The sequence below is a fragment of the Solanum dulcamara genome, chromosome 12 (genome assembly GCF_947179165.1).
Source record: "Solanum dulcamara chromosome 12, daSolDulc1.2, whole genome shotgun sequence".
NCBI classification, from domain to species: domain Eukaryota; kingdom Viridiplantae; phylum Streptophyta; class Magnoliopsida; order Solanales; family Solanaceae; genus Solanum; species Solanum dulcamara.
This window is the reverse complement of record NC_077248.1, coordinates 19,275,584-19,288,441: the sequence shown is the minus strand read 5'-3', so window position 1 is coordinate 19,288,441 and position 12,858 is coordinate 19,275,584. Positions and strand designations below refer to the sequence as shown.

The 12,858-nt window shown below is 35.7% G+C and overlaps 1 protein-coding gene across 6 annotated transcripts; it reads left to right on the top strand.

Annotated features, from left to right (window-relative positions):
- Positions 1-2,918: 2,918 nt before the first annotated feature.
- LOC129876372 (F-box protein At2g16365-like) lies at positions 2,919-11,229 on the top strand. Of its 6 annotated transcripts, XR_008763369.1 has the most exons (4): positions 2,919-3,027; positions 4,456-4,542; positions 9,934-10,851; positions 10,955-11,229. XR_008763369.1 is itself a non-coding variant. In XM_055951792.1 (3 exons), exon 3 carries the CDS (start codon positions 9,943-9,945, stop codon positions 10,723-10,725), a length of 783 nt encoding a protein of 260 aa, XP_055807767.1. In that variant the 5' UTR covers positions 2,919-3,027; positions 4,659-5,449; positions 9,934-9,942; the 3' UTR covers positions 10,726-11,229. The 6 variants fall into 6 exon arrangements, 5 of the variants coding, with proteins under 5 accessions (XP_055807767.1, XP_055807763.1, XP_055807765.1 ...); XM_055951792.1 differs by lacking the exon at positions 4,456-4,542 and adding an exon at positions 4,659-5,449 and having other exon boundaries at positions 9,934-11,229; XM_055951788.1 differs by having other exon boundaries at positions 9,934-11,229.
- The last annotated feature ends 1,629 nt before the right edge of the window (positions 11,230-12,858 follow it).

Sequence of the window (12,858 nt, the reverse complement as noted above, 5' to 3'; positions counted from 1 at the left end):
TTCAAATAACAGAAGTTGTTTAAACAACCAAAATTATTTAAACAATCAAAATTTATTTAGTTCAAACAACCAGAAGATATTTAAACAACCCTAAGTTGTTTAGTTCAAACAACAGAAGTTGTTTAAACAACCAAAAGTTGTTTAGTTCAAACAACCAGAAGATATTTTAAACTACCTTAAGTTGTTTAGGTGTTTTTTATGATTCTTTAGTTAAAACAATGAAAATATTTTAAATATCAGGTAGTTGTTCGGAGAAATATAAAAATATTTGCTAATTGTTTTGGAGATTGAGATATGAAAATATTTGTTAGTTATTTAGACAAGTGTTTAAACATCGGCGTTTGAAAGGCTGAAATGTGTTGAGATTGAAAAAAAAAGATATGAAAGAGGACGAAGATGAATGTGGGAAGCTGCTGCTGCTGCTCCCGCTGAAAAAATGAGCAGATTTTCTGAAAATTGTTTGGTGCCCTTTTGGCTAAACAACCATCTTATATGTTTGGCCTGTTTGTAAATAGCAAAACTTTGGGGTGTATAAAAATATTCTTTTTTAAATTAGCATAACCCATTAATACCTAATTATACTAGAGTCCCTTTTACCCAATTTTTAAAACTTGTGTCCTATATCCTCAAATAGATAACTTAAAAGTCTCTTTTAATTAAAATCCCCTACTTACTAAGGGGATTAAATTAAAAGAGACTTTTGAGAGGGTAAATAAAAAATATAGGACACAAGTGTTAAAAATGAAGTAAAAGGGACTCTTCTTTAATTAGTGATAATGACACATATTTTAAGAACCCACAAGTTTTTTTAATTTACAAAAGATTAATTTACAAAAGACTCCCCTCAGCCCCATCCTCCCCCAACTTTCCCTCATCCATGTCACCATCACCTCCAAACAATTGGCAGATGTTTAAACATTTGTCTAAACAACTAACAAATATTTTCATATCTTGATCTCCAAAATAATTAGCAAATATTTTCATATCTCTCCAAACAACTAGCTGATATTTAAAATATTGTCATTGTTTTAACTAAATAATCATAAAAAAATACCTAAATAACTTAGGGTTGTTTAAATATCTTCTGGTTGTTTGAACTAAACAACTTATGATTGTTTAAACAATTTTTGGTTGTTTAAACAACTTCTGTTGTTTGAACTAAACAACTTAGGGTTGTTTAAATAATTTTTGGTTGCTTGAACGACTCCTGTTTATATAAACAACATATCAATTTTTTTTTATATTTTTCACAATCAAATCGGAGTGAAGAAAAAAATGAGGATGACAACATCCGAAGAATAAAAAGATGAAAACACAAAAAGTTTGAAAAGAAAGGGAAAAACGGAGAAGAAAAAAGGCAAAGAAGTTAAGGAAGAAGAAGATGAAAGGGAAAAGGAACAAGAAAAGAAGAAAAAAAGAGATTAGTAAAACAAAAAAGAGATAGAGGGAATAAGAATTTTTGAATTTTGAAATATGAAAGGAACAAGAAAAGAAGAAAAAGAGAGATTAGTAAAAAAAAGAGACGGAGGGAATAAAAATTTTTGAATTTTGAAATATGAAGGAGGAGACTTTTTGGGGTTGTGTTTTTTCTCTTTTAATTTTTTACCCTAAGTTTACAAATATTTTAAATCAACCCACTTCTTCATAATTAACCCCTAATTGAATGTTTATAACAAAAGAAAAAAAAAAGGAAATAAAAATCCCTTATTCTTCATTCCACTTCAAAAGTCTCTTTTAGCCCATTTTTCCAACTTACTAATCGTGTAACTTAAACCTTAGTTTTTTAAGGTAGATATTATTTTTCTCTGTTTAAATTTATATGCAAGTATTTTATTTATAATTTATTTTAAAATGATATTTTTTATATTTTAATATCACATACCACAAATTTCAATAAAATTACTTTTTAAAACTAATTATAGTACCACCTAGTCAAACAAGTTGTGCACATGAAATGAAATTGAAAAAAAAAATAAGAAAAGAGAGAGACTAAAGATAGAAGTGCTGGTATAGAGTAGCCAACACAAAATTAAGATTTAAATCTTTATAGTTTATGCATATGAAAAAAAATCCTAGAAATATTTAGGTAAAGATATTTCCATCACTTCAAATAAAAAATAATAGAATTAAGAATATATGTTGCTGAGTCTGCTTGAAAAAGCAGAAGAAAATCAAAGAAAGCTCAGCTGGAGCCTTTAAGGCCCCTCCACCATGATTTTTTTTTTTTAATAGTTAAACTCCAGAAGACATATTTGATCATAAATTATTTTATCTTTATTAATAGTTAAACTTGAAATTAATTTATTTCAGTAATTTAATAAATAAGAAGTTATTTTCATGTCAAATTGCTTCCAAAAATTTAAAACAATTTGAATCTTTATTTATTATCAAACACAATTTCAATTTCAAGTAACTTTAAAAATAAAAATTACTATCTGCGTCCTAATGTTATGTGGAATCTTTTGAATTTTGAAATTCAAACAAGTATTTTTTTCAACCATTACTTTTTTGATTTATCAATTATTATGACTTACTGTAATTTTTATAATTTTTAAATATGTAAAATTATTTTAAATTCAGATGTGACATAGATTGAGATAGAGATATAAAAATCTTTTTTTTTGGAGTTTTGATGGTCAAATGCCTTGTTTGGTCTTTGATATTCCCAACTCCTTCCGTCCATCTTTACCTTACACTATATTATTTTGAAATATTCAATTATATTTGTCTAATTTATAAAATCAGTGAATAATTCATCATAATATATTTATTTTACCCTTGCTATTAAATAATATTCAATTTTTAATATTTAACTGACTTATTTTAATGGAATGAATTGATAAATTTACCCTTATCATTCACGGCAATGCTAATTGGATGGCTATATGTAACCTTTTTATTTGTGTGATAAATGATAAGATTCTAACGAACATTTTATCGCCCAACGATTTTTTTCCTCTCTCTCGCCAATACTCAAATAACGACTTGATAATTCAATTTCAGTGAAGTTTCAAGTGAAGAACATAGGTGATTTCATTTTCAAATTTACTTAATTCATTCTGGTTTCATCTTTCATTGCTGGGTCTCTCTTCTTTTCTAACAACAAATTCAATGCATAATTTTGGTATTTAGAAAAGTACCATACATAATTGAGTAATTCTTTAAAAGTTTAATTTGTTTTGAATAAGTTTGATGTGTTACAACAATTACTAGGCCTACTCAATTCCAATTCCTTGGGGTAAGCTGTATCAATCTTTGTTGTTTTTTGTCAGTCTATTTAACCCAAATGATGATTTTCATCACATCTGAGTGCTGAGTAGCGGAGTTAAGATATTTACATAAAGAAGAAGTCAAATGATTGAAGGTGTGTTTGTTACGAAGGAGAAAATCCTCTTTTCTTCGAAAACAAGTTGATACTTATTTTTTAATGTTTGTTAAGTAAGCAAAAAATATTATATCAAGAAATAACAACATAGGTGTGGGAGCGGGTGCAGCCTTGAGGGTGGGATGGTCAAAGGGGCGGGGGTTGGTAGTGTTGGGTGGGTCGGAAGGGGTACAATAAACATAGAATATTTATTTTTCTAAATAAATATTTTGTCCAATTAAACATGAAAAAATTAGAAAATATTTTCTTCCTTACAAAGGATGGTGGTGAGTATATATTTTTGAGTCATGAATCTTAGTGATACTTGATTGGCAGTAATGTGCATCCTTAAAAGTGTTTTATGGAAAAATTTTCTATTCAGTGTTGATATACTTTTATGTGATGATATTTTCTATTGGCATTTTGCTTACATGTTTTGCAAAGCCCTTTTTATTTTCTACATTCTGGGATTCTGGTTTAATCAAGATGTCATTTCTACTACCCGAATCCTTTCTTACAATATGCCCCATCTTTTAGTTTGGTGCTCTTCATTGTTCATTTTAGTTGTCCTTTGCTTCTAATCTAGTTATGCGCAGTTTGTTTTGTTCTTAACGTTAACAACATTGGGACAATTTAATCAATCTTTATGGAGTTAATTTAACTGAAGCTCGAATACACCTTCCACTTGAGGTTGTTTTGAAAAACCAATAACTAATGTTCATGTAATTAGATACTTGCTTTGTTGCCTAAGGATAGAAAGGAGGAAGATGGAGTTGTAGCAAGTTGGGTTGTGGTGTAGATTTGTAAGTGTAGTGGGGAGTGATAGAGGAAGTGCTTGTGTGTTACATGGAAGGATATGATCAAAAGTCTATATTTGTAGCGAACTTCTACTTCTACTACTCTCGTGTTCCCCTATCCTAATCCGCGAATAGACCACAGATAATCACAGCATGGGAAATGTTTGTATCTCTTCGCAATCCAAATCTCAATCATAATATTGAGAAAATTGCATGCTTATTTTTTATGTTACCCTTTTAGGAGTGCTGTCTCTATTTCCATGAACGTACTCGAATTGCTCATTTGCTCTCCAGGTTTAGATGAAGGAGTCAGCCCGTCAGTTCATCCTATATTTTTGTGATATCTTCATTTTCATTGGACCAGTTGAGGCGATCAACATGGTAATCTTCGATGTCCAAATAATAACATTAGTGCATTATGTGGATTGCCATCTGAAGTAATTCTGTGTGATTCTCTTTTCCAAATTAAGGAAATGATTTCCAATCTATGCCTACAGGAAAACTAGTTATACAAGGAGGTTTTAGATTACCAACATATCATGTCTGTTCGTGTAAGACAATCATATTCTTATATTGTTGAAAGAATTTGGAAGTCGATGCAAGGATTTCAATCTGATGGGGAGGCACATTGGAAGGGAGCAAGCTACTATGCAACAACAGAAATGCATAGTCATACACCTAACCCTCTTGGGAACGTTGAACATGACCGAGATACTTAGCTACCGTAAAGCTTAATTGTTGAACTGAAGACCATTCCAACCCTTCCAAGGCTACCAAAAGATTTAGAGAGTCTGAAACTCAATAAGAGTCTGAGAACAAGTTTGGGAAACATCGCAAATGAAACATTAGTTTGTCAGTCCCTCCCATATTTATGTAGTCCTCTTAGAAATGGTGCAAGTAGTTCATCTCTTAAAAAGGGCCAGGAAACTTGTGGCATTCTACAATTAAGGCCTCAACTCGACCCCAACTTTGGCTCTGCTATGGTTGCATTTTCCACAAGGAGAAGTTGCTCACCGTTTCCAGTAGCTCAATTTGCAAGTGAAACTTCATCTGCGAATAGTTATTCAAGCTTGAAGCTACATTTCAGAATCCTCTGAATTGGGCAAGAACTCATGATTTTGTTAGAAGAGGCAGCCGTTCAACACATTTGGTTAGAGACTGAAAATTATAATTGTCACAGCTGTTCAGCACGTTTGGTTAGTGAAATCCATAGGAGAGCTGCCATGAACCTGGGCGATGACTCAATTATTGTATTGGATTGTTCGCCAGTGAATGTAGTCCTCCACAGGTAACCAATCAAAAGACTTAAATTTTTGGTATTACCATCCACAAAAACTACCATATTGAATCCATGATGTAGAGACAATGAGAATAGGCACCTTCTTTGGACCCTATAGCAGAATTGACTGGACATTATCTTTGCATTTCTAATTTCTATGACAACCCACAGTTTTTAATCATGAATAAGGCTGATGCTAATTCATGTGAAGAAAAAAAAAAGCTATTGGTAGATTGACTTCCCTAGTTTGAGTAGGGAAAACAAGTTTCATAAATGACATTCTAAGCTCATTGTCTCCTCCCCACTCCCAAGTGATACCAGTAAACTGATGTGTTTCAGGAAAAGAACCAGCTTTGTGTTATGTACTGTTCTGAACAATGTCTAAAAAGGTATCGACTAAAACACATAACTGACATAAAGTGGTGCAAAAATCTTCTTTAGAATTTGTAAGTTTAAGCTATATGAAACCATTCATGATTAATAGCTTTCCGTATCTATTCTTTGTTCATACACTTATAGTTACAATTTGCTGACTTTAGACCTTTGAATAATTTATTAGTTCATACGTGTTTTCGTGGATTTGGGTAGTGATGGTAGACTAGGGTCATGTTCTCGCTCAGGGACGGGGACGGGAACGAGGGTAAGGAGGGGCAAGTGGGTTAAAGGAGCGTGTAGACTAAGAGTAGGTTCTTGAAACATTGGGATGTTAATGGGAAAATCCATAGAGCTAGTTAAGATTCTAAAGAAGAGAAAGATTAGTATAGCTTGTATCCAAGAGACCAAATGGGTACTAAAGCTAAGGAGGTAGATGGGTATAAGCTTTGGTTCTCTGGTAGATCGAAGTATAAGAATGGGGTAGGCATTTTAGTAGACAATGATTTAAGAGATCAGGTGGTGGAGGTTAGGAGAGTCGCTGGTAGGATGATGTCGATTAAGGTGGCCGTTGAAGGGACCACATTGAACATTATTAGTGCTTATGCGCCGCAAGCGGGCTTAGGCGAGGAGGATAAGAGACGCTTTTGGGAGGATTTAGACGAGTTAGTGGGAGGCATACCTCCTACTGAGAAGCTTTTCGTGGGAGGGAGTTTCAATGGGCACATCGGGTCTATTTCGGGAGGGTATGATGATGTGCATGGAGGCTTTGGCTTCGGGGACAGAAATGGAAGAGGAGTTTCACTTTTGGATTTCGCAAGAGCTTTTGGGTTGGTGATAGCCGAGTTTCCCAAAGAAGGAGGACCACTTGGTAACCTTCTGTAGTTCGGTGGCTAAGACTCAAATAGATTTTATACTCCTTAGGAAGGATGATAAAGGTCTGTGCAAAGACTGTAAGGTCATCCCGATCGACAACCTTACAACCCGATATAAGCTCTTGGTGATGGATTTAGGGATCAAGATGACGAGGAAGAAAAGGATTGGGGAGGACCGACCTGGGATCAAATAGGGGAGTTTGACCACAGCTAATGCCCTGGAGATGGGAGAGAAATTAAAGGATATGGGGACCTGGGATAGTAGTGGGGATGGGAACAGTATGTGGGATAGGATGGCTAGTTGTATTAGGGTTGTAGCAAGGGAAGTGTTGGGAGTCTCGACAGGTAGTCGTAGTCGACATCGAGGGGACTGGTGGTGGAATGGAAAAGTGCAAGGGAAGGTGGAGGCAAAGAAGATGGCGTATGCGAAGTTGATAGAAAGCAAGGATGAGATGGAGAAGTGGACGAATAGGGAACTTTATAAGATAGCGAGGAAGGAGGCGAAGTCGGCGGTTTCAACGGCAAAAATGACAGCTTTTGAACGCCTTTATGCTGAACTAAAAGAGAAAGGTGGGGATAAGAAATTGTTCAGGCTAGCTAGGGCGCAGGAGAGAAGGGCACGCGATGTGGGTTAAGTGAAGTGTATTAAGGACGAGCATGGAAAAGTATTGGTAGAGGAGATCCTTATTAAACAGAGATAACAGTCATACTTCCATAAACTCTTGAATGAAAAAGGGGACAGAGAGATTGTGTTGGGAGATTTGGACCATACAGGGAGGCGTCATGATTTTGGGTGTTGCAGGAGTATTACGGTCGAGGAGGTTAAGGGTGTTGTTCATAGGTTGCGTTGGGGAAGAGCGATCGGACCTGACTAGATTCCTGAGGAATTTTGAAAAAGAGCGAGCTCGGTAGGTTTGGAGTGGCTGACTAGGTTATTTAATGTCATCTTTGAAACGACAACGATGACCAAAGAATGGAGGTCGAGCGTAATGATCCCTCTATACAAAAACAAGGGGGATATCCAGATCTGCAACAACTATAGAGGTATCAAGCTTCTAAGCCATACTATGAAAGTGTGGGAAAAAGTGGTGGAGATGAGGGTCAGAAGAGGCGTGTCTATTTCAGAGAAATAGTTCGGATTTATGTCGGGACGATCAACTACAGAAGCCATCCATCTTATGAGGAGACTGGTGGAGCAGTATAGGGAGAGGAAGAGGGACTTGCATATGGTATTCATCGATCTAGAAAAGGCTTACGATAAAGTCCCACGAGAGATACTATGGAGATGTGTGGAAGCTAAAGGGGTACCTATGGCGTATATTAGGGTGATCAAAGACATTTATGAGGGTGACAAAACTAGGGTAAGGACAGTAGGAGGGGACTCAGAGCACTTCCCTGTCGGGATGGGGTTGCATCAAGGATCAGCTCTCAGTCCGTTTTTATTTGCCTTGGTGATGGATGGATTGACGTGACAAATTCAAGGTGAGGTGCCATGGTGTATGCTTTTTGGGACGAAATAGTCCTGATTGATGAGACTCATAGTGGAGTTAACACTAAGTTGGATGATTGAAGACATACCTTAGAGTCTAAAGGGTTTAAGCTGAGTAAGACCAAGACAGAGTACTTAAAGTGCAAATTCAGTGAGACACCTCAGGAGGTTGACGTAGAAGTTAGGCTTGGTGACCAGTCCATCCAAAAGAAAAGTAGTTTCAAGTACCTTGGATCTATCATGCAAGGCAGCGGGGAGATTGACGATGATGACACACACCGTATTGGGACAGGGTGGATGAAATGGAGGCTCGCTTTCGATGTGCTATGTGACAAGAAGGTGCCACCACAATTTAAGGACAAGTTCTACAAAGTGGTGGTTAGACCGGCTATGTTATATGGGGTGGAGTGTTGGTCGGTTAAGGTCTCTCACGTTTAAAAAATGAAAGTTGCCGAGATAAGAATGTTGAGATGGATGTGTGGGCATACCAAGAGCGACAGGATTAGAAATGAGGCTATTCGGGATAAGGTAGGAGTGGCCTCGGTGGAAGACAAGATGCGGGAAATGCAACTAAGATGGTTTGGGCATGTGAAGAGGAGAGATACAGATGCCCCAGTGCGGAGGTGTGAGAGGTTGGCCATGGATGGTTTCAGGAGAGGTAGGGGTAGGCCGAAGAAATATTGGGGAGAGGTGATTAGACAGGACATAACGCAATTACAGCTTACCGAGGACATGACCCTAGATAGGAGGGTGTGGAGGCCCCACATTAGGGTAGAAGGCTAGTACATAGTCTCGTTATTCTTCCTTATTAGTAGGCGCATTAGCGCACTATAATTTCTTGTGCTCTGATTTATTATCTATTACTTTCTGTACTTTGATTACTCTATTTTATCCTTGTCGTTCTCGTTATTTGCTTTCTCATATATGCCTTATCTAACCTCTTTTATGCTTTTATTGAGCCGAGAGTCTTTCGGAAACAACCGTCATACCTTGGTAGGAGTCAGGTCTGCATACACTCTATCCTTCCCAGACCCCACGTTGTGGGATTTCACTGGGTTGTTGTTGTTGTAATCTATTATATAATAATATAAAATAGAAAAAAAATCATTATTATATATAGGCCAACTTTATCTTTCCAAGCTTTAGACTGGAAGATATAGCAGCTACACAGACTTTTATTTGTATAATGTATGTGCCTTTTCTACTACCGTTTGCAGGTATAAATTCTTCCACATTAAAGAAAGTTTTCTCACTATCTCTTGATTTCTTCCCACTTTCTTATTATTGTGGCTGGATTTAGGAGCATATCCAGTCCCATGTATGGATAAAGGAGGAAGATTGCGGTAGGTTGGCGGCTAGTGTCAAAGTAGTCAATTTATGATATCAACCTATCTTCAGTTTCTTCTCCGTAGAAGCTGCTGAATTGTCCAATTTATCTGCTAAATACCAAGTATACATGCGAAATGAAGTTAAAAGTTAGCTGAAATCATGGTAGGACTTAACCTTATAATATTTAGCAAAATGTGGTGATATCCCTGGTGTTTTCTCCTTATGCGATGTGGAAAAACTGGCATATTATCTGTGATCTTCTTTGTGTAATTCCAATAGTCTCTGCAAAGCAGTACTCTTGGAAATGGTACCATTACTTTCCTGTTTGACCCTTTCAGTTTGATTCTCAATGCAAAAGGTTTTAAGATTTTCAAGCAGTAGTAAGTGCATCTCAATTTTGACCATTTGGTAATTCTGGTATCTTGCAGGTGAGTGGAATGGACCTAAATATACCTACTCTTCAAGCACTTGACTGTTCCGGGAAAGAAGTTGGACATAAAAGCCTTAATACCAAATTGCCTGACTTAAACTTGGAGCTTCCAGCTCTAACTGATAAGTTGGAACCAACTTCTTCCACAACTCAAAGTTTGGATTTGAGATTGTTCCTTGGCAATAATGAGCAGCCAAGTCCATTGAAAGCTGACTTTTGCCTCTCGACGCTGCTCGAAGACAAGGCTGGTAGCAGGTGGGTCAAGCGCCTGAAATTGAGTGCTTCTACACTGTTTTCTCTTGGAACAAAGAGCTCTAACGTTTCAGGGAAGTTATCTCATGAGAAAACAAACAAGTGCCGTAGCAAAATTTCTAGAGTTACCATTACAGGCTCAGAGTTCGTAGCTGGTAAACTTCGTGGTGAAGAATTGATGGCTCATGATAGAGCTCTAGTCTTAGCAAAGAATTCTGACTCTTCACTTATGGACGTTATGAAGAAACAACACGAGTTATTGACTTCACTGTCTTGGGTTCAAAGGTGGCTTCACAATAGATCATCCACTGCACAAAAGAGGCCTAAATCGGTGGTGGTTTGTGAACCTTATGGCTCAAAGTTATCACTTGGTGATTTCCAAAAGCAGCAGACGCCAAGCATTGCTGCCATGGCGCTCATGGGAAAGGCAATAACCGGTTTTCAACCATGTGAATTCCAAAAAAGAGGCCCCTGTGTAGTTTGGAACACAGTAGTTTCTGAAACACATAGAAGCAACAGTTACTGTGCTTCAGTTTAATCCTCCAGACATTGCCGATCACCTCATTGGTCAGTGTATGCATGATGAGGAGAAAAGTGCTCTGTATTAATAAATGATCATGCAATCAAATGCATTTTGGAGCATAGTGTCGATTTGATGGTGCTAGTAAGTACATAGCTTGTTTTAGATTTGGCTTCTTGTGTTTTCTTAGATGGGGTTATCTTTGACCAGTATGATGAGAATGCAAGACACCTTGTTCCTTGAACAGGCCAATCATCCGGCTGCTTTCATCAGTGTGTGCGAGGGATCTAGATGCTACAGTACGTGCTAAAGCAGTTTGGCATTTGCTATTTGGCTAGTAGGCAATGAGATTACTGTACAATGTTCATCGTAGTGGCTAAGATTTAGTTCATTGGACAGTTGAACCATGCCAGCTTTACTTTATTGAAGAACACTGAGTGACTTCCTGCTTCTCTCTTCAGCTTGTAGAAAGGTTTTCCTAGATTGAAAATTAACCAATAATGAGCAAAATCTGTTTTATTAGATTTCAACTTCTCTTCTCATTTTTCATCCCATGTTTTGGTGTCATCTGCATGCTGACTTTCCTCTGGTCAGTCTGCTTGTTGAACTACCTGAGTTTCAAAGAGAAGTGTGTTACTAAGAACGTAACTGGAATATGTCTCTACCATGAGATCATAGCATAAGTTCCACACCTTTATTCATGTTAATGACATCCTTCCTAATCTTTGGATTTTTGTCGATAATACAGTTCCTGTATTAGGAAAACCAGTCATCTTCTCAGAATTATTGTCTTTTCAATCTCCTAATATAGTTTGTCTTATATTCGACGTCTATTTTACCTTATTTCTTCTCCAATCCCAATTGGTATCGCCCCCTTTGTCAGTGGAGAAGCAATCTTAGGTTCTGTGTATTAATAGTCTGTTCCCATTATTAAAGTATCTTGAAGTTGGAATGAATCAGATCTTTGTGATCTATTTTGTACAAGAAATATGTACTAAATCAAGGATGAATTTTGCTAGAATGACGAAAATGAGCGCAGAGTTGTTATGTCTTGACAATTTTGAGACCTTCAGTTCAATGCAATAATCTGTGTTTGATCTTTCATTCTACGGCTTGTAGTTTTAATATTTGTTTCAAAAAATTTCTTCATCATATTTGGGTTGAATTTCTTTTATCACTAGATGTTATATGCCCGTGCAAGCAAGGACCCAATAAATTAAGATTGGATGTATTAATGAGTCGTTTGGTATGAGGATATGCAGGATTATTTTATTCTGAGTTTGATTAGTCATATTAATTAATTCTGAAATTATTTTTCTCATTTGTACTATAATGATATGATAAGTTATCTCATATATATAATAAAATAATTAATCTCATAAAATATCTCAATCCATGGAATAACTTTGTCTATCCCATTCCGTATCAAACGACCCCTAATAGTAGAATTCACTTGTAAACATAGAGCAAATTTCATTTAATAAATTCAAATTGGAAAATATTAATATCAGCAGACACATAAACTTGTACTTGCTTTAAACCAGGTAAGTAATTTGAAGATTTATGTCAATCAATTGTGTTAGGTAAATTGATTCCCTATTCATCATATACTTTAAATTATTTAAACGGCAAATCAGAAGAACTATCATGTAGATATATTTTCTTTGTTTCAATTTGTTTGTCTTGTTTTTTCCATTTTCGTTTATTTACAAAAATATATTTTCCTTTTTGATAACTATTAATTAATTTCAACTTTCACATGTTTAAGATCACAAGATCATTAAAGGACATTTTGATACATTAACTTTTCACATCATTTGTTTAAGATCAGAAAATTAATGAAAATTTTGGTACATTTTATATCTTTAATTTAGTACCATAAAATTTAAAAATATTCTTTATTTTCTTACACTTCATATCAAGTTTAAATCAAACAAATAATTTAAAATGAAGGAAATATTAATGATAACATACATAGTGCAAACAAACTGCCCCTAACTCCCAAGTATGATAACATTTACGTAATTGAGTAGGAAAATATGTTGCAACTATGCTCATGAAAAGTCCAAACTATCCCTAAGAATGAATTTAATGACAATAAACTAACATGTTGATACCAAGTTGCTTGACTCATGCTTCTATAATAGTAGA

Bases quoted from the DNA above. Each gene is read 5' to 3' on its own strand.
- LOC129876372 (XM_055951788.1), top strand. From the start codon at position 4,462: ATGAAGGAGTCAGCCCGTCAGTTCATCCTATATTTTTGTGATATCTTC. The intron at 4,543-9,933 runs GTAATCTTCGAT...GGTATCTTGCAG, and splicing joins CAGTTGAGGCGATCAACATG to GTGAGTGGAATGGACCTAAA.